The following is a 26,859-nucleotide window of genomic DNA, read 5'->3' as shown; positions in this document are numbered from 1 at the left end:
CAGTTGCATAGAAATATACCAGATAAAGAAAGACAGAATAAAATAAAATAAAATAAAATAAAATAAAATAAAATAAAATAAAATAAAATAAAATAAAATAAAATAAAATAAAATAAAATAAAATAAGTTTGGTGATGCTTTCCTCTGAGAAGCTTCCACCATAATACTATCAATAAATCATTATTTATTTACTCTGAAACTTGCTTGCTAGTTAAGAAAAAACTCTTAGGAGGTGATCAATGCAATTTTGTGGTATCTTCATAGCAGTGAACTCCAAAAATTTGTGCTTATTGATTTACCTATTTTCTATACCAAGTTGCCAGCAAAACACAGTGAAACATCTAATAAATTAAAAAATAAAGACAGATAAACTATTAACAGTAAGCAGATTTTTTTTTTCTCCAAAAATGTGTTGTTAATTTTCCTGAAGTAATTAACAGATCTTGGTTGAATTTTAGAGTGAGAGTTCAAGGTAGTCATGCCACAGTGATGTTATTGCTGCCCTTTTACATGTTATTTCATAACTAGAGGTTAAATTCATCCACTTCCTCCTTTACATCTGAATGCTTTTCTTGAGGGAGTCTGCTCTCATGCTCTCATACTCTCACCACAGCAGGTTCCACAGAAGCACTTAGATGCTGTTCTACTTTCCGTAAACCAGCACTGACTGCAGTAGGGAGGGGACTCCAGGTACTCAGCTCCCCCCATAGGTATCCTTCCCAACAGGGTGATAAATTTTCTCCTGTTATCTTCTAAACTATTTAACACTTAAGGCTCCAGTAAAATGAATTAAAAGGAGCCCTAACAATATTCATTAAAAAACAAGATGGAGACATTCACATTCAAATGTCTGGAGCTGACTGTGCCTGAGCAGATTTGGATGAAGGTTACCTCATGCTTTAGGGAACACCACAAACAGTAGGTGGTGGAGACTATTTTTTTTCACTGAGTTTTTTATTCCTTCTGTAAAGAAGTTACGTTGTCACTGAGAGAGACGAGAAACCAAAAATTTTTGGTGGCTGGGCCCTCACTTGCAAGATTTGGCAGAGAGGTTGCAGTACAGTCTGTTGGTTTATGCAGTACATAAACCTTTTGGGAAGTACATTCCTTTTGGAAGAGCACTGGATTGTTACATTCTGTGCTGGGAGGGTTCCTGCCCTAACATGGGGACTGCTCCAAACCGTAGGATGGAATTTAGCTTGAGAGCTCCTAAAGGTATTGGGAAAAGGAGAATATGATGGACTGCTGAATTCTTGACTGTTTCTCTCTTAGTCGTATGTAAATGGGTTTGTGTTTGGAAGGTTGAGAGGAGAAGAGGGATGGGTCCTAATAATAAAGAAAACACAAAGTCATTTAGCTTGTAATCTTTTACCATTACGTGATATTTTTAATGGACTAGAAATCAAGGTCTCATTGATAAACCTCCTGGGCTCCTTGCTTATCTCAGACTTTAGAAGATTTACTTGGAGTATACAGTATTTAAAAATAAGTTTCTTTGTTTGTTTCATTTGTTTCTTTGTTTTGTCTATTTGGAGATGAAATTCCTTCTAAAAGATTTCTTCTGGGCAACCTTATGGTGTTCAGATTTTTACTTATATTTCCTGTGTCCTGATTCTTTTTTTTTTTTTTCTTCCCACAGAGAGTTTTCACATAGAAAAAATTATGAAGTTCTGTTACCAAGGGAATGTACAAAAGTGTCTTTATCTGTGTCACCTGAACACTGATATTTCATGATAGCCAAACAAGATCACATGGCTTTATAACATTTTGAAGAAAAGCATAGAAATTCCTTTACAAGAGAAAGGCTGTGCTGGGTTTTCAGAGCACATAGTTTTTCCAAACAGCATCACTCTTGTCTTGCAAGGGTTTAACACGAAGCAGGGTTCTTCAGCAAGATGCTAATCTTTAGTGCTTTTTATATCAGCCTTGAAATTATAGAGGTCCCATCTGTGGTTACTGGTACATTGCCAATTATGAACAGCTAGTGTCATCTGTAAAACAGTCACTTGTGGCTGTTGAGATCTGAGTGGAGGATGTCATTTGAGAAGCTTTAGAGGCAAACGATGCACAAGTTCCTTTTGCTGGAGAAAACATTGGCCTGTGTGGATGGGTGCTGTTAGGAGAAAGGGTGGGCACAGATGCAGCCATGTTTAGCTACCATTTTCATGTGTTTTTTTTTTTGAATGTGATTTCTGTTTCTGAAGATTGGTTATGAGACAAGGTGTGACTGCAGAATTTACGTTAATGGATTTTGTCGGTCTGCACTACTGGATGTTTTTATACAGGTGTGGGAAGTAGGAGAGGTTTTTCATATCCTGTATTAGCTCTTTCACAATATGAAAATAAAAGAAACTTTGAGAAAGAAAAAGAAACTGGAGCAGAGATTCAGTAACTTAACAATATCAAGAAACAAGTTGTTCTTCACAGGGTTATGCTAGCCAGAAGAACGTGTTCTTTCTGTCATTCTAGGCTTGAGTATTTTTGAGGATTGCTTAGAGATTAGAATGAAAGTGTCCCATTCAAAAGCAATAGGATGACTCATTTGAGGTTTTATTTGTGCAAATTTCTGTGTGCATCTTCGCTGGAAAAAAAACAAACAACAACAACAACAACAACAAACAAAAACAAACAAACAAACAACAACAAAAAACACTTGCAGCTTATTATGTTGCTTTAAAGCTGGAAAACTGTTTATTTTTTGTACTTGATTAAATTCATAAAGATATTTCAGATATTTCATATCCTCTGTACAGCTAGGAGTATTTTTAAAATTAGATTTTTAAATCTGTAACTGGCTACAGACTTCCTTGAGGTGTAAGTGGACTACAACAAATGTGTCGGGCACTTTCAGTTGTAATAAGTCAAAAGAGTAAGTTTATGCATTTGTTTTCATCAGTAACTTAAAAAAGAAAGTGGCAGAAATAAATGTGTGAAAGTTGAGATGCAAATGTTATTAATCAAACAGCACTTTGATCAATGATCTCTTTCTTCTAAAAGCCAGCACATTTAATCAATAAAAGTCAGTGTGTTAAATATGTAAATGTAATCAGAAACATATTCAAATCACAGATTCAGCTCATTTGCTACTCATGGTAAATGATGATGCTGGTTTAAATCTATGAATTTGTTTTCCATTAATCCAAAGGAATAGAGAAAATAATAATAATAAAAAAAAGTTAAATAAAAATTCAAAGTGGAAAGCATTTAAATTAATACAAAGAATTCCAGAGTCAGACATTTCCTTTATTTCCTTTTTTCACCATCTGAACATTTTTGATAACCTTACTTATGAAACTGAAAAATGGGCAAATGAAACACCCCTGAAATCACTTTCTATGAAATCCATTGCAATCCATTAGAATGAAATCCATTGCAGTTCAGCACTGACTAGAACCATAGTTTAAGATGAAATAACTCCTTGTTCATTCAAGCACACCAGCATATCCAGCCCCAGATCATCGCTTTTGCCTTGATCCTCATAAGCAAAAGGGAATCTGAAAATAAGCCATATGTATACAAATATGGAAAAATATATTTAGATCTTGAAGTATATCAAAAGTGTTGGTGGTGATAGTACAGCCATTGCTTTTTTTTTTTTTTTTTCCTCAGCCTTTCTGCCCCAAAATTTGTGTGGTACTTGATTTCTTTCATGCATATCCATGTAGAATTCATACAGAAGCTATGCTTCTCAGAAAAAGGAAGAACATTGTAAAACATCTGTGCTTAAATAACTGAGTGACAACCTATCCTCTGAGATCTGTGACTGTGAAAACTTCAGGGAGAATGTGGATCATCTTACCCCATTCATCAGTGAAAGCCCTTCCTCACAGAGTCCAAATCCACTGGAAAGCAATTTTTCTGAGTGGATGAACCTCAGAGAAAGTGCTGAGAAAGTGATCTACCTGTTAATATGATCTGTTTTCTGTTTCCAATTTCTGAATCAGTGATGAGGAATGAAATTGCACTTTATTTTTCAGTCAGGAACACAGATTTTGAAGTGTGTATCAGTAAATACATTTAAATTCCTGATGTATTTCACCATGGAGTAGTGTGACAAAGCAAATAGTATTGAAGAAAGAAGTCAAAATAACATAAGTTCTTCAAAAAAAAAAAAAAATGGAAATGCAGTGGTGTCACTGTATTAATTTAATAACAGTCATATTGTCTTATATGTAGAAACTGGTTCTTTGTGCACAATATTAAGCTTTCCCTACAGGGAGTTGTTCTGCACAGAATTCTCCAGCTTCCTGTAACTGGGTACTGAAACCTTTCAGCACACATGCACTCATCAAACCAACCCAGTCTCCTGGCTCTCACAGCACAGGAAAAGCACTGCAATGGTTCAGATGGCCTTCTGAGGTCAGATGGCAAAAGTCTTGATGAAGATAAAATTTCTCTTGCTATCAGGAGTGCAGGGGAACTTCCATGTGCTTCATCATCTGTAAATACTATGAAATCTACAAGTAACAAAATGAATAGATGTTACTTACAATATCCAGGTATTAGCAGAAAAAAATATTTTTTTTTTGCATGATTGAACCTGTCTCCTTAAGAAGTGATAGATCATTGTAGCTCAGTTAAATTTCTCTGTCATCTCATGGTTTGTGATTTTCATTAATAAAATGCACTTTCTTACAAATTCAATCTTCTTCAGCTAAAAATGTTTTGATTTTTTTTTAAATGATAGATCATTTTGATTTTGATTTTATTTTGCAGATCTCATTATGCCTTTCTGTCATCAGATCACGGTATACATGGCTCATTGCATCTCTGCATAGCAAAAAATACATCTCTAATTCCCACTAATTTTTTCATAGTTTAGAATCAACACATTTTTTAAATGTACTGTAAGCTAACCTTAGCTTTGCCCTGGACTTTATGACTATGACTTGGAAATTAACATTGCAGACTTCAGAGCTCCCACTTTCCTCCAAAAACTATTTCTTAAGATATTGTGACAGCTTCAGTAACTGCTATTTTCAAACAATTTCTTTTAAAATTAATCACCAGTTGGCTTTTCAGCAAATGTATTTCATGGAGAACACAGTTGAGAGATTTGTGTTGAATTATGAATGTAAACACTTTTTTTTCTGCTTTCTTGAAAAAAAATGAAAGTCTTTCATATTTGTGGACTTGGTGAATTTTATTTCCTTTTTCTGGATAGCTACTGACATTGAAATAATCTCACTATTGTCTGAAAGGCTCTGAATCTAAAAACCTGTTTCTAATGTTTTCTGAGAATGATCACTTTGTTTTGTCCAGTTTTATTTGATACAGGAATTTGCATGACAAGTGAGGGTTCGGGGTTTCAAAATTCAGTTGGTGTCTGTAAGATCTTCTACACCGTACAGATCTGACAGCCAGCTTCCCTTTTACCTACCTCACAGAACCGAGGCAGGGAGACTTTGGGAATTTCACTTGAAAATCTCCTTTGAAAATGTTATTATTAGTGTTTTTGTTATCAAGCAGTACCTGTGACTGGCACATTAAATACTATATAAAATCTGACTACATTTTAACATGGCAAATTTTTTCTATCTTTTGGGTTATGGCTTCCCTCCGAGCCTGGAAACCAAATAATCTTATTTTTTTTCCCCCTTTTTTGAAATGTTCAATACCAAGACAGTAGCTTTCATGCTATTTATATCATCCTTCTAGCTAGTCATTTTGATAGATTCAGGGTTGAAGGTTAAAGGTGTTTTATCATGTGTTAGCACAGTTACAAATAATGAATTCTTTTTCATCCTAATTCTTGGATCATGATTCTCCTGTAGATGTGAAGTGTGGTGTATGAAAAATGGCCTGTATTTACTGGTCACCAGATTTTCAAAGCTAGGACTCAAAGGAAATATTGCCTTTCCTGTAAAGCATTCACCTGTTTAACTGCCTTGTTCTTTTCCTGAAATAAAAAATTATAGCAGTGGTCTTGCTTTTAGAAACACATTTGCATAAACATTAGAGCTTAGAAAAAAGCACAGATATGATTGAATGGAATTGCATTGTTGATTAGACATATAAAGCAACCACTAAAAAAAAAAAAAAAAAAAAAAAAAAAAAACACCACACACACAGCAAGCTATTAAAGATTTATTATTACTTTATTATTACTTTAGGACTAGATTTTCCCACAAGATCTCCCAAAGGAAAATGGACTGCTAGATTTCTCACTTGTGATATGACATACTTGCACCTTTGCTTTACTTGAATACACTTCACACTAGAAGTAGAGCATATATGTTAATATTTATTGACCTAAGCTTTTGTCACTGAAGTAATGCAGCTCAAATCATTGGAGTGTTCAAGAGTGATAGCTGGCTTAAACTGCAGTTCAGGCTTTTGGGTATCAGGGGAATAGCTTCATTATAAAATATGAATAGAGTGGTAATGATCTTTCAGAATCAGATGATACAGTTGTCAAGAAATCCCATTTCCCTCTGTTATTTAGAAGACAGTGTAACATATGGAAGTGAATTTCTGATCATGTAGGCAAATATGGTGCCTGGAGCTGAGGACTGAGAAATATGCTGTGTCACTGTGGGAAAGTGTTTGGAACAGGTAAAGAGGAAAGAAGCATTTGAAGGTGAGATAAAAAAAATAGAAAAATTCTTCTCATGGGGAAGCCTACAGGATTTGAAGGAAGACAAAGTTAAGAACCAGTTTTAAAAAATCTCATGTTGTTTCTCTAATTACATTTTTACTCTGACCTTCAAGGGTTTAGGAAAATATTTAGGGCTGACTAATTTCTCTAGTTAGCTAATGAAAAAAATGTACCAAAGTTTGGAATGTCATCATTGAAGTCTGTGAAGTTTTATCTTACACTAAGCTAAAATTCATCCTTCAGTGTCAGCCTCATTAACTTCTTAAAGGCAGAAATTGTATTTGTAAAAATTCACAAATACAGAATATTTTGAGGTAGGAATATCTGCCTGTAACATTTTGTATTCATCCTACAGTAGGAGCATGCAATTTTGCCTCAATTAACAAATAATTCAATGTAAATACTATGAGAAATGTTGCTGCTGAAGTTTAATATCTGTCAAAACTTATACATGTAAAAAAGTATTGAAAATCTCTTCTCTGGAGATGGTTGTAAAATCTCCACAGTTTTCATTGTTATGTAATCAATTTAGTAATGTGTACACACATGAAAAGCTACAATAAAATAAGCTAGGCTTTGTGAAATACATGATAAGGCTATTCATTAAGTTTAATAAAAAATTGAAGTAGCAAAATTACATTATTTACAGCTAAGAGAGTAAAAATAGATTTTCTTTCTTCTCTGGAATGCTTTATTAATACAACATATTAATTGTTTTAATAAAATCAAAGGAAAATATGCATAATTAGGAGTACAGGAAGAAATTTGAGTTGGGAGTGATGGGGAAATCTGCAGGTTCTAATATTTTATATTATTGCCTATTCATGAGATTTTATTATTTTGATTAGTTTTATATTTGTGTAGACTTTTATTGTCTTTTTGCTTTTTAGATGTAAGATTTTTAAAAGAATGGTATTATTATGTCTGCCTAGAAATAGATAAGCAACTTAAATACCGTTTTTATAAGGAAGTATTATGTGATGTCTTTCCATTACATTGCTGGTCTGAAAAGTAGACATTCTGCAACCATCATGAAACACGGAACATGTGCATTACCCCGAGCTTCTGAATGCATTTTCCCTTTCGGCCAGTTTTTGTTATTTAAAGTTGTTTAAATCATAAATGTGATTGTCTTTTTGTCTGCAGAACTGCTTCATAATCTGTTTTGTAATTCAATATGTTCACAGTCGTGAAGTCCAACTACAATTTGGAGTCTAATAATTGAGACTTCCTTTAGCTTGTCTTGGCACAGAGAGTTTGAAGTGTGATAGGAAGTGCACAGCCAAGAGCAGCAGTGTTAAGAATCAGGAGGTAGGGTTGGAAGGATATGTGTTGCAAAGGGCAGCACAGAGTCTGGTATTGGAGATGTTAAGATGGGAGGAAAAACATGCCCATAAGAAAAAATTAAATTAAGGAAATTAAATACAAAGAAGAGTATAGGGAGTAAATGTAGGGATACAGAAGTAGAGGATCTGGAGTGGTAAGGAAAGGGCTTCAACCCCAAGGATGAATGAATTCTATTAAAAGCTTACACATGAGGCAGAACTGTTGTAGTAGTACATGCTTAGGTAATTGATATGGTTTCACTGGTAGGCAGCAGAAAGGGTTGAAAGTCACTACAGCAGAAGATAAAAAATCAGAAGGCAGAGCTGGACATAAACTGGAGCTTCTTTTAGGAGCTCATAATTGTATGTATTAGTCCCAAGGAGATTTTTTGTCAGAAATGACCTGTCATATATTGCAAAATCACAACATATGTTGCATTTACCTTTTCTAAGTTTGATTTGCAGACTAATTTGAAAGGTGGGGAAAATCTGGTATTAACTTTAAAAAGTTTCTTTAATGTACATTTTCCAATAATGTAATTTTAAAATTATGTGTATCATACACTTTTCTATTGTGTTTTATAAATCTTGGCCTAAAGAAAAGAGTGGTAGCATGTTTCTTTTGCCAAAGCTGTGGAGAAACATATATATGTATATATATGTATGTATAAAAAATATTCTAGTTGATTCTTGAAAAACAGAGCAAAAAAATATAGAGGTCTCTTGCATGTAGAACAATGTCAATAGGTCTAGGGAACTGAAGAATAGGAAGAGAAAACTTTCTAATCTAAAAATACCTATTGCTTTGTTCCTAGGTTCAGACATTGTTCAGTGGTTGACAAAGAACTTATCTATAGAAGATCCAGGTAACTTTTAATCTTTGTATGTTTGAAAAAACATGTTGTGATGTGGGTGGCCAGGTAGCATGTGACCAGTGTGATATCAACAGCAAAACAGACAGCATCAAACCTCAGAAACTTGTGCTAAGGATCTCATGATTTTGGTTATCCATTTTATTGGAGCATGTACCAGGAAAACAAGAGGATGTCCAACAATGAAAATGATAAGTGCTTTAATTAATGGAAAATTAGTTTATGTTTTACTCCAAGAGGAATTAAGTCATTGTCATAGTAAATTGTTTGCGAAGCACAAGCTGTTGTCTTAACAGAATTTTCCAGTAGATTAATAAATAAATAAAATTAATAAAATATGCTCTTGTACAGATTTAAAGCTCTTATACCAAGAGCGGTATTTGTATCTTTAAGTTTGGACACTTATAGCATCTTAAATGGAGAGTAAACTGTAAATAAAATCAGTGTGGTGAGGAAGAACCGCTCACTGCTCAGTGAGCTGGGTTGGGATGTGGAAATAAAGATTTGGTTCCAAATTCTGCCATGGGTTTCTTATGTGGCAAGCTGCTAATTCAGTTTCTATGGCTTGGTGCATGTCTGATATTTATTTCCCTGATTTACGGGAAACTTTTTATATGATGTGAATTTTTCTGGAAAAGAATGGTTTCTAGTAGAAAATGATGAATATCAGAAATACAATTTTGTGGAAGTTCCTATTCTATTTTGGTTAGGGGAAAGATAATCTTCCCACTTAAGAGCATTTAAAAAAATAATTTCCTTTCTTTGTTTCAGAGTTTTTGGAATGGAATTTCTATTTTTTGTTTGTTTCTTTTTAAATTTTATTTTATTTTTCTGTCATATTAGATATGAAAGTGGAATCATTGTGGAATTCCAGCAAAAAAGTAGTATCACTGAGTTTAAGATTATGATTTGGATAGTTTTATAGTTTATAGTTGGATAATTTTATATAATAAAATTCAATATTTGAAAATATGCAGTTCACAAATTATCTGAATTGTTACATCAGAAAGATTACTAATTGCTGCCATTTTAGTATAACTTTAAACTGCCGTATGTTTGCTTCCTGAAGCTAATGTTTAGATCACTTGAGACATAAGTGTGATACTGTGTTTCTCAGCTGTCAACTAAAAAACACTCAACTATCTACTTTTATTAGAGTTTGAAAGATTGCCATTCTATGTTTATTTGTTATGGAAGCTTAACCTTTATTTTTAAAACAAGAACTGCAATACTAGAATAGGCTGTTCTTCAGATTATCTTGTTGCAAAATTTGGAATAGCTGAAACCTTAAACTAAATGGTTCCCTATGGTGATGCCCAAATAAAATTAAACAAACACACAAACTACTAACATATGTAACAAGAACACCGCAGAAATTTAATACGAGCTTCATTAAACCCGCTCAGATTGCATGGGTGGAAAAATTATCCAAAATGGCAAAAATGTCTTATGCATGTCAGTCCTGGTCCAAGGACTGGACAGTCCAAAGTCATCTATCTGGAGCTGGATGGATGCAAATCTTCAGAAGGCAAGCCACCCCAAACATTGCCTTTGGTTGACATTCAGAATTGCCAGAACCTGACAGACGATGAGCAAGAGCTGTTTACAGGACAAAACTTCTGACAGTATTCTGGTTTATAAAATCTTTGAAGACTTTGACTTTATTCTGGTTCTAGACAAGACAATGCAGAATTTCCCATGGAAAAGCCCTAAATTTCTGGGAGCTTTTGTCACCATCATTTGAATTTCCATTACCTTCTGTCCGCTTTTCAACAGCTTGCCAGTCTGCCTTTGAAAAAAACTATGGCTGTCTTATTAAACTCCCCCTTAGGGTCCTGTTACCAAGCTGCAGTGCAATTTTATGATGCATAAGTAAATAATCCCTATGTTTGCACTGGAAGTTGTCATCTCTATCCAGTATTGATATCAGTAATATAATGTAGACCTTCGTTTACATATTTTGAGAGTATATTCCAATATATCCAGAAAAATTTAAAGATTACTGTAGCCCTCATCTGTCAGTGTTGTGAACAATTCATGCAAGCCAGGCATGTAAATTCTTATCTAAGGGACAAATAGATAGATTTAACTTACTTAGTATGCAGTACATAAAAACAAAACAACCCCTCCAACCCCCCCAAAAAAAAAATAAAAATGTAGTGCTTTTTTTCCTTTGTTTTGCATAGAGCGTACAACTCCAATAACATTTAAATGGCAGTGAAGAAGGCTGCTTTATGGATAGTGGGAGAACAAAAGGCAGGAGATGGTCTGGCAGCAGCATTTGTTTTCACCGTGTTAATAAGTGTAAAGCTAGTGTTGAAACAGTAATTTCAAGCAAAAAATAGTTACAAATGTAAATTTCAACTAAAAAAAAAAAAAAAAAAAAAACGCACATTTTTCATAAGTGGTAAAACATTTTCTGTGGAAGATTTGAAAGATTTTGGCTTGCTGAGTAAATCTCCATCAGCAAAATAAACTAGAGATGATGGGTGGATTCTGCTAAATTATACCAGATTTGAAGTTGTTTCAGTGGAGCAAAGCAGAGTTTGTGCCCAGAATAGCTGTGTGCAATGTACAGTTGCTGTTATGTTGTTTGCTTTTCAGTATGTGCTTTAAAAAAAAGTAAAAAAAAAAAAAAAATATTTGTGTTTCAGCCTATAACTCATCTGTAAAATTTTAAAGAACAGGAATTATCTGAGTTATTTTTAATGTGGAAGTTTGGTTCGGTCATAAAAATAAGCCTGACCTCAACCCCAAAAGAAGCAATTAACTGAGTTTTTACAGAATTGTAAGAGCTTGTGGTTTTGCATTTAGACGTGTTTGTTGAATTGACCATTACAGGGTAAGTGCTGACTCTTCACTGATGGTGCCAATTACTCTTAATGCGGAAAATCTACTCTGTTTTTCTACATTGTGTTTTTCTTTTTTAAAAAGATAATTAGTGCTGTGAAATGTGTCAGGTTGACCACACTATAGAATGAAATCCTTTTAGTCCATAGGAAAAAAACAGAACAAAAAAGGATGATGAGCTGATTTAAAAGTGTCAGCTGAAATCTCCAAGATACTGGTTCTGTACTTGGTTCTTGCACTGATTTCTTTGATGCTCTTTGGCAAGACACTTGATTTGTCTGTTCCCTATCATTACAACATGCTATCAGTAAATCATGCTGTTGTCTTTTAATGAGAGGAATCAGTATCAATTCTCGGTTTAGTGAAGAATAATCAGTATTTTCACAGTTAAATGTGTGCTATATACAAATATGTATTTCATACTTAACCCATGAAAAATTTCTACTTATGTGTCTCAGAAAGAGCCTTTAATTTACTGACATCTGCAAAACCAATGTAAATTACTTGGCTGAATTCACTTCATTACTGGTTGGTTGCCGTAGAAGAGCTGTAGTACTGCACCCAGCTTCAGGATATGCAGCCTTGAGTTCTGAGTGCCTTAGACCAGCTCCTTTGGGCTGTCAGTTGGAGTTCGCTATGCGCTTGGATGACAAGAATTATACTCAGAAGTGTTACTAGTCCTTGATGAATATCTCTTCAACAATTCAGAAAATGCAATGATGATGGTAGTAAAAAGCTAAGCTGGTATGAGAAATTTTAAAGAAAGCTGCTATATATACTAAAATGAGCCTGTAACAATTCATTTGAAAACACTGTAGTATTTCCTTTATTCTCTCTTCTTACATATGTTTACAGACATATATATTACTAAATCAAGCTTTTAAAGTTATAAAACAAGTGTTCCACTCACATCTGCAATTCTTTCCAATAACATTCTTTTCATTTAATTTATGTAGCTAATTTGTAACTAGATGCCCACCAGCAGCCCTCTAAATTAGTCACTAACCCAGTACAAGAAAAAGGGAGAATTCAGCAGCACAACATCTACTTTTCCCTCCTTTTATATACATTTTTTTTTTCAGTTAAATTTTTCTCCAGCAGCAGCTGAATTAATAATGATTTTGAAAATGCACTGTGTTTGCTTTAAGAATTAGAGGAAAAATATTAGCCTTTTAATCTGAGTACATTAAAGTGTACTTGAAAACCTATTTCTGCCCCTTCTTCATGTGTATGCAGGAAGGCAGCGGCAAACAGCAAACCATTGCAACCTGGGAGACAGCACCAGACAGCTGCAGGCGAAGGGGAGGTTCCCCTTCCAGAGTTTGCTAAAGGAGAAAATAGCCTTTTATGAAATGGAGGAAGAAGGAAATGAAAAGGTCATGCTTCTGTTTGCAATCTTTGCATTAATCAAAACTAGTGAAAATAAAGCAAGAATAGAAAGCATTCTTTTTTTTTTTTTTTTTTAATTTTTTTTTTTAGCTTAACTGGAAAAACAAAACAAAAAAACTCACCCGATCACCCGATAAATTTTATACTTCCTGCACACGTACCATAACCTTCATATTAGGAAATTGGGATCTACAAGACACTCAGCTTTTTTTTTTGGGATGTCTAACAGAACACCAACCTATTTACCAACCTATTTAAACTTATCTATAGAATACTAATTCAAAGTATAGAATACTAATACATAGTAGAATAGAATAGAGTAATATACAAAGTATAGAATACCAATTCAAAGTAGATTTATTGTGGTTATAATAAGGAAAATCCTCAAACTCTTCAAATTACTTAGAATATATTTAAATAATTTGACCATAACTTAAGTTGTGTCATGTACATTTCCTAAGTAAAACAGAACTCTCTTGATATTTTTTCTTACTTCTGGTTGAAAACAAACCTTCATCTGAAGGAAGTGGTGTCTTCAAAGGTATTTGGTTTTAATAAGAAATAATAAAGGATTATTTTCAGTGACAAGTATCTTCATATGACATCCACTCCTTTATTCTTTATTTTAATCATTGAAGGTGAAATTCCAGTTCCACAGAAGGTTGGAGGCTTTCCATTAACTGCAAAAAAGCCAAGATATAACAGAATTCCTTTTAAAATAAGATTAGGTGTAACATGGCCTTTAAGCTATATCTCAGGGTAAAATACAAAAACTAGTTTCTAAGAAGAGTCTTATACCCAGTTAGAATTTTAAAATTGAAACATACTACCAATGAACAGCATTTTCTTTGGAACTCAGTAGGCAATATGGGCATTATTTCACAGAGGCCTTTTAGAGCCTTGGTGAGTAAAGAGTAAGAAAGTACTAACTAGAATACAAAGTACTGATTAGAAATATTTGTGTAAAGAAGCTTATTCAGACAAAAAGTTCATGCTAAAACCATTGCCAGATCCATATAATAGAAACTGAAAAATCAGTAAGCATGAATTTCAAGTAATTTCATTGGAAGGAGCTTCAGATGCTCTGTTGTACCAATTTAAGGAATATATTTCATCCTTTCTGTCACAGAACAAATTAGGGTGTAAGAAATCTAAATTACACAGTTGAAAATCTTTACCCATCAAATTAACTCTGAAGTACACAAAAAGCTTTATGATGAAGTTATTATTTTATTATATAAAGCTATATGATGATGAGTGATTCAAAACTGGTACTGCGTTTTTTCCCCAAAGCTCTACAAAACCTAGAAAGCTTTTTTTTTCCATAGTTTTCAATGAAAATATTCCACAGAGTTCTGAGGAACTGGTTCATAAACTGTATATCTTTCCAGGTATTGTACCCTTCTCTTCATGTCATCACTCAGAATATGGAACCAATATCTATGAATAAGAAAATAGCCAATATTAACTTCCTATGAATGCATCAGATTTTCAGAATGACTGGCTGGCTTCTGATACTAAATTCTGCTGATTTAAATGTTATGTGTTCCCTGTCTTGTCTGCTTGCTCCTTAACTCTGCACACTTGTAGCTGCCACTTTTTTCTTTTTTTTTCAGCATGGTAAAAGCCTATTATATTACTGTCATTGTTAAAAATGATAAAACATATTTATTGACTTAAGTCAATAGTACAATAAAAGTATGACTGAAGCATCAAAAGAAAGGTATGTCCTTGTAGGGAGAACTCTGTTATCTTTTAGAAATAAGACTTATTAATGAATTAGTTAAATAATAATGACAATAATCCCCCTCTATTTTGCTTTTCTTCCCTCTGCTCTGCTCTCATGAGACCCCACCTGGAGCACTGCATCCAGCTCTGGGGCTCCCAGCACAAGAAGGACAGGGAACTATTAGAGCAGGTACAGAGGAGGGTCACAAGAATAATCTGAAGGCTCAAGCACTTCTCCTATAAAGACAGGCTGAGGGAGTTGTGATTGTTCAGTCTGGAGAAGAGAAGGCTCCAGAGAGACCTTAGAGCAGTCTTACAGTACTTAAAGGAAAGCTGGAGAGGGACTCTTTTTCAGAGAGTGTAGCAATAGGACAAGGGTAGTGATTTTATACTAAAAGAAGGTAGATTAACGTTAGATATTAGGAAAAATTCTTCACTCTGAGGGTAGTGAGGTACTGGCACAGACTGCCCAGAGAAGCTGTGGATGCCCCATCCCTGGAAGTGTTCAAGGCCAGGTTGGATGGGGCTTTGGGCAACCTGGTCTAGTGGAAGGTGTCCCTGCCCATGGGTGGCGGGGTTGGAACCAGGTGATCTTTAAAGACTCTTCCAATTGAACCATTCTATAATTCTATGACATCCTTAATAAATATTTGTTCCTGTTTTTACTAAAGTTACTTAGAATTTTTGTGATTTCTTCCTGTTTGTCCTTTTCCTTCGGAACCTTAGGGATCGTACCAAGTTTTGGAGGTTTAAGAGGAAGAACATTTAGTAAATCCCAATTCAAGGTGGCGTATTTAATTAAAAGCAGCTAAATGATTGTCTAGAGGCTTCATTAGCTTTCTGCTTCCTTGTTTCTGAGAGAACTATGTTATGTAGTAACGGAAAGTGCAAATAGTTGGAAGTGACATTTTTAATTCTCCTTCTAAGACAAACTGGCGCGCTTGGTGGATGAGGGAAAGGCTGTGGATGTGGTCTACCTTGACTTCAGCAAGGCTTCTTACACTGTTTCCCACAACATTCTTCTCAAGAAACTGGCTACTCTTGGCTTGGACTGGTGTACGCTTCGTTGGGTTAGAAACAGGCTGGATAGCCAGGCCCAAAGAGTTGTGGTGAATGGAGTCAAATCCGGTTGGAGGCCGGTCACTAGTGACATCCCCCAGGGCTCGGTACTGGGGCCGGTCCTCTTTAATATCTTTATCGATGATCTGGATGAAGGCATCGAGTGCACCCTCAGTAAGTTTGCAGATGACACCAAGGTAGGTGCGTGTGTCGATCTGCTTGAGGGTAGGAAAGCTCTGCAGGAGGATCTGGATAGGCTGCACCGATGGGCTGAGGTCAACTGTATGAAGTTCAACAAGGCCAAGTGCCGGGTCCTGCACCTGGGGCACAACAACCCCAAGCAGAGCTACAGACTGGGAGAGGAATGGTTGGAAAGCTGTCTGGCGGAGAAGGACCTGGGAGTGATGGTGGATAGTCGGCTGAATATAAGCCAGCAGTGTGCTCAGGTGGCCAAGAAGGCCAACGGCATCCTGGCCTGTATAAGAAGCAGTGTGGCCAGCAGGTCTAGGGAAGTGATTGTCCCCCTGTACTTGGCTCTGGTAAGGCCACACCTCGAGTACTGTGTTCAGTTTTGGGCCCCTCACTAAAAGAAGGACATCAAGGTGCTCGAGCAAGTCCAGAGAACAGCAATGAAGCTGGTGAGGGGTCTGGAGAACAAGTCCTACGAGGAGTGGCTGAGGGAGCTGGGTTTGTTCAGCCTGGAGAAGAGGAGGCTCAGGGGCGACCTTATCACTCTCTACAGGTATCTTAAAGGAGGCTGTAGTGAGGTGGGGGTTGGTCTGTTCTCCCATGTGCCTGGTAACAGGACAAGGGGGAATGGGCTAAAGTTGTGCCAGGGGAGTTTTAGGTTGGTTGTTAGGAAGAACTTCTTTACCAAGAGGGTTGTGAGGCATTGGAACGGGCTGCCCAGGGAAGTGGTAGAATCACCATCCCTGGAGGTCTTTAAAAGACGTTTAGATGTTGAACTTAGTGATATGGTTTAGTGGAGGACTTGTTTGTTAGGTCAGAGGTTGGACTCGATGATCTTGAGGTCTCTTCCAACCTAGAAATTCTGTGTGATTCTGTGTAAATCTGGACAACTTAATCGAATAAAAGTAGTTGAAATCCTATTTCATCTTGCAAGCAGCTTCTATAGCTTTTTATAGTCAATTAAACAAAAATGTTTTGATATTTCTGTATTGTATGTCGCACTTGATGACTGAATGGTTAATGTAAGGCCCTTTCTTGATTTTGTTACTAATTGTCCTTAAGTGGGTTTTTAGTTTTCCCATGGCACATGTAGAGAAATACAGCTGTTCACCCAGGAGGATAATGGGGGTTCGAGGTTAAGTGAACTTCTGGGAACTCTAGTTTACTAGGCAAAAGACATTGCTTTCTATGTCACCATGGACAGATAAATATTTCCTTAGGTCTCTCTTGTTCTTCAATATTCATTTCCCTCATTTTCTTCCTTTTCTCTCTTATCTTCTAAATTTTTATCTCTGTGGTTAATTCCCTAGTTTTATTGCAGAGTCCTCTAGTTCTTGTTGGGTTATGGCTGCTGGTTCAAACTTATTCACATGTTCTTCTCCATTCACATTCTCCCTCTTATTTTTCTCCTTTCCTCTAATTTCACTGGTTGCATTCAGTCAACTTCTCAAATTTCACAGACAGGAAAACAGGCAAATTGAAGCTGAAAAATGAGAAGTTTCACTGTCCCGTGTCCATTCTGTATTTGTAGCTGCAAGACCTCATTTGATTTTGGAATACTTAGATCTACAAAATAAAAATTGCATTTCTCACTGAAGTTGAAGCTCAGAATAATTTAAAAGAATCCAACCCATGGAAAATCTTATTTATTTCAGTTATTCATACACAAACTATAGCAAGGAATTTGTACTTGCTTTTGAAAGTGTGCTTCTTAATTAATGTCTATTTTAAGGAAAAAAATGTATTAGATAAGTTGGAAAACTTAAACTTTTAAACAGCTTTTAAACTTATTGGGAAACTTATGAAGAACTACAGACGTGGCACATTTGCATCTTAGAATTGCCTAATTATTTACATCTTCAAATGTAATCACTAGCATAAAAAAAGCAAAATACAATAAAAAACTGCTGAATTGTTCTAAATGTGGGATAAATAAAGCTGAAATGTTTTGGTTAAGGTCTTTTGAGGAAATAACAAATGGTTGATTTTTTCTTTATAACATATGTGAAGATTTATTTCATGAGGTAGCTTCACATATTTGTCACTTAACTTGCAGATACTTTAAATAGGCTGGTTTGAAGAAATTAGGGATGGGGATTTACAGTTCCACAGTTAAACCTGACATGATTTTTTAATAATAGTGACTGTCACTATAACTGCATAGTAAAATTTGGTGTGCAGACAACTATCTAGAATTTTGACTGTAAAATTCCAGGGGTTAAAGTTCATGTAAATGAACTTTTTTAAAATATGTGCTCTAGGCTCTTTGAAGCAGATGAAAACCTATGCCTACAAGAAATAGATCAAAGGAAATTTAGCTATCCACAATAACTTTTACCATAGCAATGATGACTGAGAATAAAGTAGAAATTAAAATGTATTTAAGTTCCTGCCTCGTTCATTTAGAAGATATTCTGACATGCAAGAATTACGTCCAGGAAGAGCAATTAACTGATAAATATATTGCAATTTCAATTTTAATATGAAAAGATACAGTGCACTGTGAGGGCATTTAAGCATAATAACAGTTGTAAATAATAGCTTTTTAAAAGAAATTAATAAGCCAAGAATCTTCTGTACAGCAAGAAAATACATTAACTAATAGTGCCAATATTAGTTGGCACAATATTATAACCAGTGCACACTCCAGAATGCTAGAAATTAAATGCATTTCATACAACAAAGTCAATATGAATAGACAGGCATTGCTGCAATCAGATGATCTGAAATGAGCTGTTTCTAGCAGTGGTCAGCTTGAATGCTTGGGAAGAAGCTCTCACGGTATAAGAAAGGTAGTGTAGCGAGTGGTCCCTTGCTTTGCCTGCCCTGATCCCTTAGGGAATTTCCTGACCTGCATTTTTTTTTCCATCTTTTTGTTTAGTAGTTTTCAAGTGACATTTTTGCTTTTACAACACCCCATGAAAATTTGTTCCATAAGTTGCTCACGTATTAGATATATTTTTTTTATTGGAATGGTCTGCCTGATAATCACATTGGTTGACTCTGAGTTCTTGGATTATGAGAAGCAGCAAAATATTATTCCTTATTTGTTCACCTCCTCTTGACTAGTCACAATTTTACAGCCTGCTCTAATGGCTGTCATCTGCCATCCACTTTCTAATTTGCAGTTTCTCTATTACATGGAAGTTATATTTTTACAATCCTTATCCTCCTTCTTCCTGAGATGTTTAACTTCTCTCTTTCTATATATATATAGTTTGATATGAAATAACCAGAACTCAACTTGGAATTTATAGTGTGGGTGTGCTGTTCTCTATACTACTGATGTCTTCTGGTTTCTTTTCTATTTCTTTCCTAATAATTCTGTTCTGAGATTTGAGCAAACATTTTCACAGAATCATGTACAGTGATTCTATTTTTTCCTGAGCAGCAGCAGGTAATTTGTAGCCACTTACTGGGTATGTGAACTTGGAAAGGGAGGTTTCATATCTGAAGTAATTAGCATTTACCAGGATTCAATTCTGTCTGCTGTTGTATTGTCTAGTGAATCACTGCTTATGAAGTCCTTCTAGACCTCTTCACAACTGACATTTTACTTACCTCAGTAATGATGTACTGTCAGCAAATTTTGTTATATCATCAGTCACACCCTTCTGCAGATAATTTCTAATGATACTGAACAGTTCAGGATCCACTAAACACAGCTACAGTGGCTACCTCCCTGCACTGTTATAACTGATCTTCTGTGACTAACCTTTGTTCCTATCTTTCCACCTATTCCTTTTTCCATTACTTTCTATCTCAGATCCTCTTAGTTCCTTTAAAAAGACATTTGGGGGAATTACACCAAGAGCCCTCAGGAAATCCAAGTTAGTGTGTTTATCAGATCTTGTTGACCTTACATGTTTACTAATTCCACGTAAAAACACTCACAGAATTGTGAGACATTGCATCCACCAGTAACGGTGTTCTGTCATCCTTCTGTCTCATTTATATTTTTATTTTTTCTACCCTTTATTATGGTTCCTATCATGTTGTCTCTATGGGATTTTGTTGTATTCACCTTTTTTTCTTCCCCTCAGATAGCCACTGTAGGTCTTTTCTAAAACCTGAGGACACATTTTCCAGCTATTTTTTCTTTACTGCTGAGGGTAATTTAAGTGATAAATCGCACGCTATTGCTAACAGTTCAGCAACTTAATATTTAACTTGCATTAAAACACAGAGTGACCATTATGTTGACCCAGCTAGATGCTTTTGTTCATTTTATCAATTTATTTTAAACCCTTTTATATTTTTCATCGCTGTTGTCCTCAGTGCTATCTTTTCCCTCTACATTTTGATTCTGCCAATAGAATAAAAATAGGTCATTCACTGAGAACTCTCTCTTCCTGATGGAAGGGTTTTCACTGAACTATTTTTGTTAGCTAGTTTCTTTCAGTAGTTCTATATTTTTAATAGCAGAGTTTATCTGGCTGAACTGTCAGTTCTCTACAATTATTTGTGTAAATCTGCTACAACAGAGAGAAGTGAACCCTGGGAAGGGGGTTGTTATGACAATAGGAAAATGTGATTCAGATGGTAAAAATGGAATAAAATGTAGTCTTCCAACATCTTGAAAGCTTACTCTCTCATCCTTCGTTTTGATGTAGACAGTGATATATATATTATTTACCAGTCAAAGGAATTAATTATAAATAATAGATGAAGGGAACTCTCTAGAACTGATTGTGTTTATGGTAACTGCCTTGTTTTTATATATATTCATTCCAGATATTTGAATCTAATCACATTGTGAATCACATTCCTATGTTATTCTCTGGAAAGTTATCTCCACACTCTTTGTAGTTCCTTTGCCTGAGCTTTGATGGTTATTTTTCCCTGATGTGTGTCTGAATGACACCATTTTACTTATAAAGCTCTTAACTCCTGCTGGACTTTAAATGCACAGCAATCTTCCCATTGAAAGAAATACACTATTTTCAGCTTTTTATGCTCTCAGTTAGCTGGAGGTATGAAAGTTGTTATGAAGAAGATTGTATTCTTTACTGTGTAGAGTGTAGTGAATGAGGCAGCTGTTATTTCAGCTGCTGCTGCTGCATGTTTTTTGTATTATCTGAACTGCCTGGTCATAAGTGGGTGTGCTGTGATTGTGATAGCAATGATACAAAATTAATGGTTGATATAGTAGCAATTGATATCAAAACAGACTCAGAGACTAAGTGTCATGATTCATCTTAAACAGCAGTAATCATAGCAAGACTTTAGTACTACCTATTGCTTAACCTCACCCATCTTAAAAATAAATAAATAAATCAATAATCACACATTAGCTGACATCCCTTTGATTCAACAATATTATCTTCTGCAATTCCTTCTGAAATAAATATTTTGTGAACTGAAAAAGTCTGCACCCACTCTTGTGCAGTACTGCTGGCGTCATCCACAGCAGTTACTCAGATGCCTCGAATCTGCCAAGCTTTAAGCATGGGTCTGGGTCTCCTCCCTTGAAACCCCATCCCAGACTGCTCCTGGGCGTGTGATTTCCAAAAACACAGCTGACTGAGAAGGAAGCTGGCATGTGGCTAGCTGTGCCTTGCCTTGGGTGTCACAAAGAAAGGGAGAAGTGGTGACATTGTGTTGCAGTCAGGGAACTGTGCCACAACACAGGGCACCATGTCTGAAGGAACCATGATGTAAAATGTGTTTCCTGGCTGATGCCTGCTTGCACAATCTCTTGGGTACCATATGCCATGGAGAATCACATGCTTCTTCAGATGTTTGCAGCCAAATGACTTGATCACACACCTGCAATCCCAGCCACTGGAGGAAAAGATAGTTGGAAGATTTGGTATACTAACAGCAAGGAGTGCACAAGAAAATCTGAAATAATAGCATAATGATTCTACTACTGACAGCTTATGTCTAATATTTTGGATCTTCTATCGATGCTTTAAATTGTGGAACAAGATTTCCTCTGAGAGAATTCTCAGAAATATGATATTGTCAGTAATGATTTCTTTTAAAGATATTTTTGATTTTGTTGTTAGCTCATTTATTCAAAAGTGTATACATACGACTGTATATACTAGTGTAAAGCTTCATACTGGAGGGGGGAATGAGGGAAGTGTCAGGAAATCTCTCATGAAAACACGTTCAGACTGTCATTAAGGGAAACAAGACAGGCAGTTTTTGATTTTCTGTATTTTGCTCTGAAGTAGCATGGGAATCAAAGCTCAAACTAAAAAGTTTTCATTTCAGAGGAAGTGCCAGTGGGAAAAATAGGAAGGCAATGCTTCAAAGGATTCTGGATTTTTTCCTTCTATCATTTCAATTTGAAAAAACAAGATATATGAATAATAAAAGAAGCAAAAGCACTGTGATTTTGCACAATTGATGATATAAAAGTTCAAGAGTGGTACTAGTGAAATTAGAAGAATTTTAAAAAAATTCAGGTCACTTTCCATCACTGTGTGCTGAGTTAACTGGTTATCTACTGACCAACTTACTCTGTATTCTGTTTTCACTTGTATTAGGTCTACATAATGCTTGCAGCTTAGATGAATTTCTTCCACCTTGTGTAGCTGTTCATTTCCAGTATGCCAAACATACACACCAAACAAATCTTTCAGAGGTGAAGTTAGAGCCCTGCTCAATTCCAATGCCTCACTACGCATTTGTATGCATCAAGAAACTTCAAATTGCAACTGCCTTTTTTTTTTTTTTTTTGACTATATATTAAGAGAATAAATGCAAGCCTTAGTAGCTGCTTGCAACAGTTAATACATGAATCAGCTAAAATTCAGTAGGAAGTAATGACATGAGAACATGAGATATGTAACAATGCTTAGAAAGACAATGCTTAGAAAGTTTTCAAGAGAGGGGTCTATGTATTGCTAACGTTGATAAGTTCCTTCTACTTCAAGGACTATATATGTTTTTTCTAACTCTTTCCTTTTATTTTTTTCTTTTTTTCCCCTGTAGTTTAAGAAAGGTATTTTATTTTGTATTGTTTTATTATTTCTATTTTCTTCAAGAAACTGTAGGTCATCTTTCCCATTGTTTTAGTCTTTCATGGAGGAAAGACTTTTTTTTGACCTAATCTGGATAAAATCCTTCCAGGGTTATGTCAAGCAGTTAGGTCAGTCCCAATTCACCCACATCCTGTTAGCATGTAAGGCAAGGCTGGTAGCATGTCCCTGACTTGTTTTACTTTGCTAGATATTTATGTAAATAAAGTAGTCATTGTTTCAGGTATGTAGATCCTTGTCTCTAGACCTGGGATATGTGTGAGACTTATGATGTAGATCAGATCGGACTGTAAGGGTGTATGTTACCATTCCTTAGGCAGGTAAGGGTTCGTGGTATGGGTAAGAGTCTCATATGTTTTCCTCCTTACCTACTGAGTGTTGTTCACCTCCTGGAGAAGTGAAGACTGATAGTGGATCTTATCAGTATATACAAATACCTTAAGAGAGGGTGTCAAGAGGATGGAGTCAGGCTCCTTCCAGTGGTGCCCAGAGAGAGGACAAGAGGCAACAGGTACATAATGAAACACAGGAAATTCCATCTGAATAGAAGGAAAAACTTCTTTACAGTGAGAATGACAGAGCTGGTTTCCCAGAGGGGTTGTGGCATCTCCATCTCTGAAGATACCAAAAATTGCCTGGATGGGATCCTGCACAATGTGCTGTAGGTGACTCTGCTTGATCAGAGGAGTTGGACTAGATGATCTACAGAGGTCCCTTCCAACTTCAACCACTCTGTGACTCTGTAACTCTTTTCCTACTGATGCCTCTGGGCTGCTGATGGCATCAACAGCCATTGTCTAGCACACAGCACAAGAAAACTCCTCCCTGTTTGAGTTAGCTGCTGTGGTGATAGCTAACATGGTTTGTGATGAGCTCCTTGCAATCAAGCATGAATCTCATTTTAGCTGTGTTTGGGTAAATAGTGCCTCTTCTTCCACCACCTCTTTTGCTCTGCCTGAAATGATTCCCAGTGACTGTTGCTCTCATTGCAAATTCCATCCTTCAGATGGGACATAAGAGAGCAGTTTGTAGTGATGTAGGTGTTCAAGAACTTTCCTAGCTGTTTTATTTTCCCCTCTTTAAATGCCACAGTCAGGCCCAGATAGTGAGGCTTTCCTACGCTTTCTGTGAGTGTGAGAAGCAGGTTGTATTTTATTGCTTTAAGTTAAAGTTAATCCTTTGCAGTGTGTGTTCACACTGGCAATGAAATGACAGCAGAAGTGAGGTGAGAGTAAGTGATAATGTCTTGGCATTTGGCACTTCAAATGAATGTGTGCTTGTGAAGTTCTGAGTCATTAATTCTTTTTCCAGGCAGCCGTGTGGCATAGCAATGCACTTGAGTCAAATATCCCAGAATAACAAACATTTTATTGTTTAATGGAAAGGGAGGCTTTCATTTATTTGACATTGTCATATCAAAAAGTGTATGAAAAAAAAATGCAGTTTGGGGTTTTTCACTGTTACTTGTATCATATAGCAATCTTAAGGACAGACAATGTCCCAAACTATGTTCCTTCTAGGACATTTCTCTCCTGCATTGAGCTGCAGAGAAGAACATAAAGACTCTGAAAAATACCATTTTAAAGTAGAACAAAATCAGGAAACACCCGTTTTTCTTTCCTCTGTCCCTCAGAGATTACTGCAAGCCACTTCAGATGTGATAAGACTATAACTGTAACAGTGTGATACTATAAAGTGTTTTTTAGAAATTAGAGAAAACACAAATATAGCGACCACATCACCTGAAGCACTAAGATGGATAAGAAGCAGAATCCACACTTATCACTGAAATAATACCCTTTAAGGAGTTTCAAAGCAGAAAAATGTGTTTATTCCAAAGAAAAACAGGGAAGAATCCACCCTCTTTAGCCCTCCCTTGTGGATGATATCATAAAAAAAACAACTTCTTCCACTGATATTACTATAGCCTGCAATTTGAGATGAACAAACAGTCATCCAGGCTGTACAATAGCTAGTACAGCAAACAGAAAACTGAGCTATGTTTGAAAATAAAATAAATCAAAAACTCAACAACCAGGGTATATTTTTCATTCTTCAGATTTCATCAGGTTTACATTGCCCCAGAACATTCAAAATGTCTGTCTCTCTCTTATAGCAAAGTATATTAAAAGTGACTAGCATTTAATCCATCAAGATCGCTCTCCTTGTAATGGCATAGCAGATGGCAGGGCAGTATTACTTCTCACAAATATGATTGCTAATCAATCTATGTACATGTGTTGTTCACTTCACCCACTCAGCTAAATAAAGTTCAACGGCAGAGGGAACCATGAAATTTTAAACTTCTTCTCAGCTTTTAGCCCAGCAATAGCATAAACATTAAAAGTCAAAATGACACCCACATATTTTGATTTTTTTTTTTTTTCAAAATATTTCATATCCTGTTGAAATGAATTGGGTTCATAAAGAGGTATTTCTGTCTTTCAGCTAAGGCTTTTCTTTTCTGTTAGCTATTATAACTTGCAGCACCTGCAGTATGCTGTCCTTTTTTACCTACTAATAATTAAAACTGTAGTTCTGGTAATTTTGTTTCTTGAATATGCCCTTCTACTTATCAGCACTATCACTGCTGGGAAAGTATTCCTGGAACCTTGGTTCAGAGACAATTGATTATCTCCAAAACAAGCAGTCAATAACAGAGAAAGCTGAAGTCTACTCTGTTCTACCAGTTACACATATGTAGGCTTTTTCTCCCTCAAATTTTTGTTTGGCTGCAAATTTTGTTCATTGTGTAGCAGCTTATTGTGGCTTGAATTATGCCTTCTCAGTGAGGCTATCGGGGTGTGAGAATGTAGTTTTATTTGCAGTGCATATTCTTAGACACAGTGACTAAATATTTGGTAATAATATTGGTGTATATATCACATTTATGTCTGTGTACACTTGCTGTCTAAAAAGCAGCATCTTCTTTCATTTAGCAAATGTTCCTCCAATTTTTGGAATTTTAATTCTGAATATATATGAATGAACATTACTCATACCTCAGAACTTTTATTTTTAAAAGTATTTTTCAGGCTATTTTTTTAAATTATTATTAATAATGCACTTCTTAGGAGTTTTTAATGTTCCTAATCTTCCTCTGCCATTCTTCTAGATGAAAGGTGCTTCTTTAAGTCAAAATTCCCTAACTCCATATGCAGGAAGAGCCAGGGAAAACTGAAGCTATCTGAACTGAACTTCTAGGCATATGGGACTGGCTACATTTTCTTTTCAAGCTTATGGTTTTGTTTCCTAAATCCTTCTACTTCATTTGTGTTTTTTTTTGTTTTTTTTTGTTTTTTTTTTTTCAGTCTGATTTTAACAAACTGAGATGTATATTTACGTGTTGCCTTTGTTGTGTCTGTAATACCCTGGAAGGCTTTTTGCTTGGAGATTAGAAATCTGCAAAGATCTGAGTTTTCCATATGGAAATTGTACCGCTGCCCATGCAGAGAACAACAAGTCCTCTGCCAGTCTGATGGGAGACAGGGCTGCAGTTTTGTAGACGTTATTTACCAGTTACGTTTTTGTGGACATTTTTCACCTGTTTGAGCCATATTTGATTTATAGGTTATTCAATCTCTGTGCAAAACTTTATTGAAGATGCTTTGGCTTTGCAGTTGCCCCATTGTCAGATGGTACCAATTGAAAGGATTTTTTACTATCAAGTTAATGGTTCTGTTAACATTTTTATTCTTATATCATGTACTTTTTTTTTTTCCTTTATTCTTTTTTTTTTTTTCCTTTAATAAAGCAAATGCTGCTCACATTCTCAAATGTGAGCTACGGTGGATCTTAGGATGCTGTTGAAAAGGTATATTTATTCATTTCTATTTATGCAGTGCTAGAATAAGTTG

General features: G+C 35.6%; 1 protein-coding gene across 8 annotated transcripts in view; it reads left to right on the top strand.

Annotated features, from left to right (window-relative positions):
* RGS7 (regulator of G protein signaling 7) overlaps nucleotides 1-26,859 on the top strand; it is a gene marked incomplete at both ends in the record, with an annotated part of 260,514 nt that overhangs the window by 138,000 nt on the left and 95,655 nt on the right. For 7 of the 8 annotated variants that reach the window (XM_082758438.1, XM_082758432.1, XM_082758437.1 and 4 more), the window contains one exon: nucleotides 8,739-8,789. The exons of the other annotated variant lie outside the window; for it this stretch is intronic. In XM_082758438.1, the coding sequence (XP_082614564.1) occupies nucleotides 8,739-8,789 (51 nt within the window). The remainder of the gene's footprint in view (nucleotides 1-8,738; nucleotides 8,790-26,859) is intronic. 8 annotated transcript variants of the gene reach the window in all.

This window comes from Aythya marila (genome assembly GCF_965140915.1).
Source record: "Aythya marila genome assembly, chromosome: 3".
In the NCBI taxonomy this organism is placed as follows: Eukaryota; Metazoa; Chordata; class Aves; order Anseriformes; family Anatidae; genus Aythya; species Aythya marila.
This window is presented reverse-complemented; position numbering and strand designations above follow the sequence as displayed.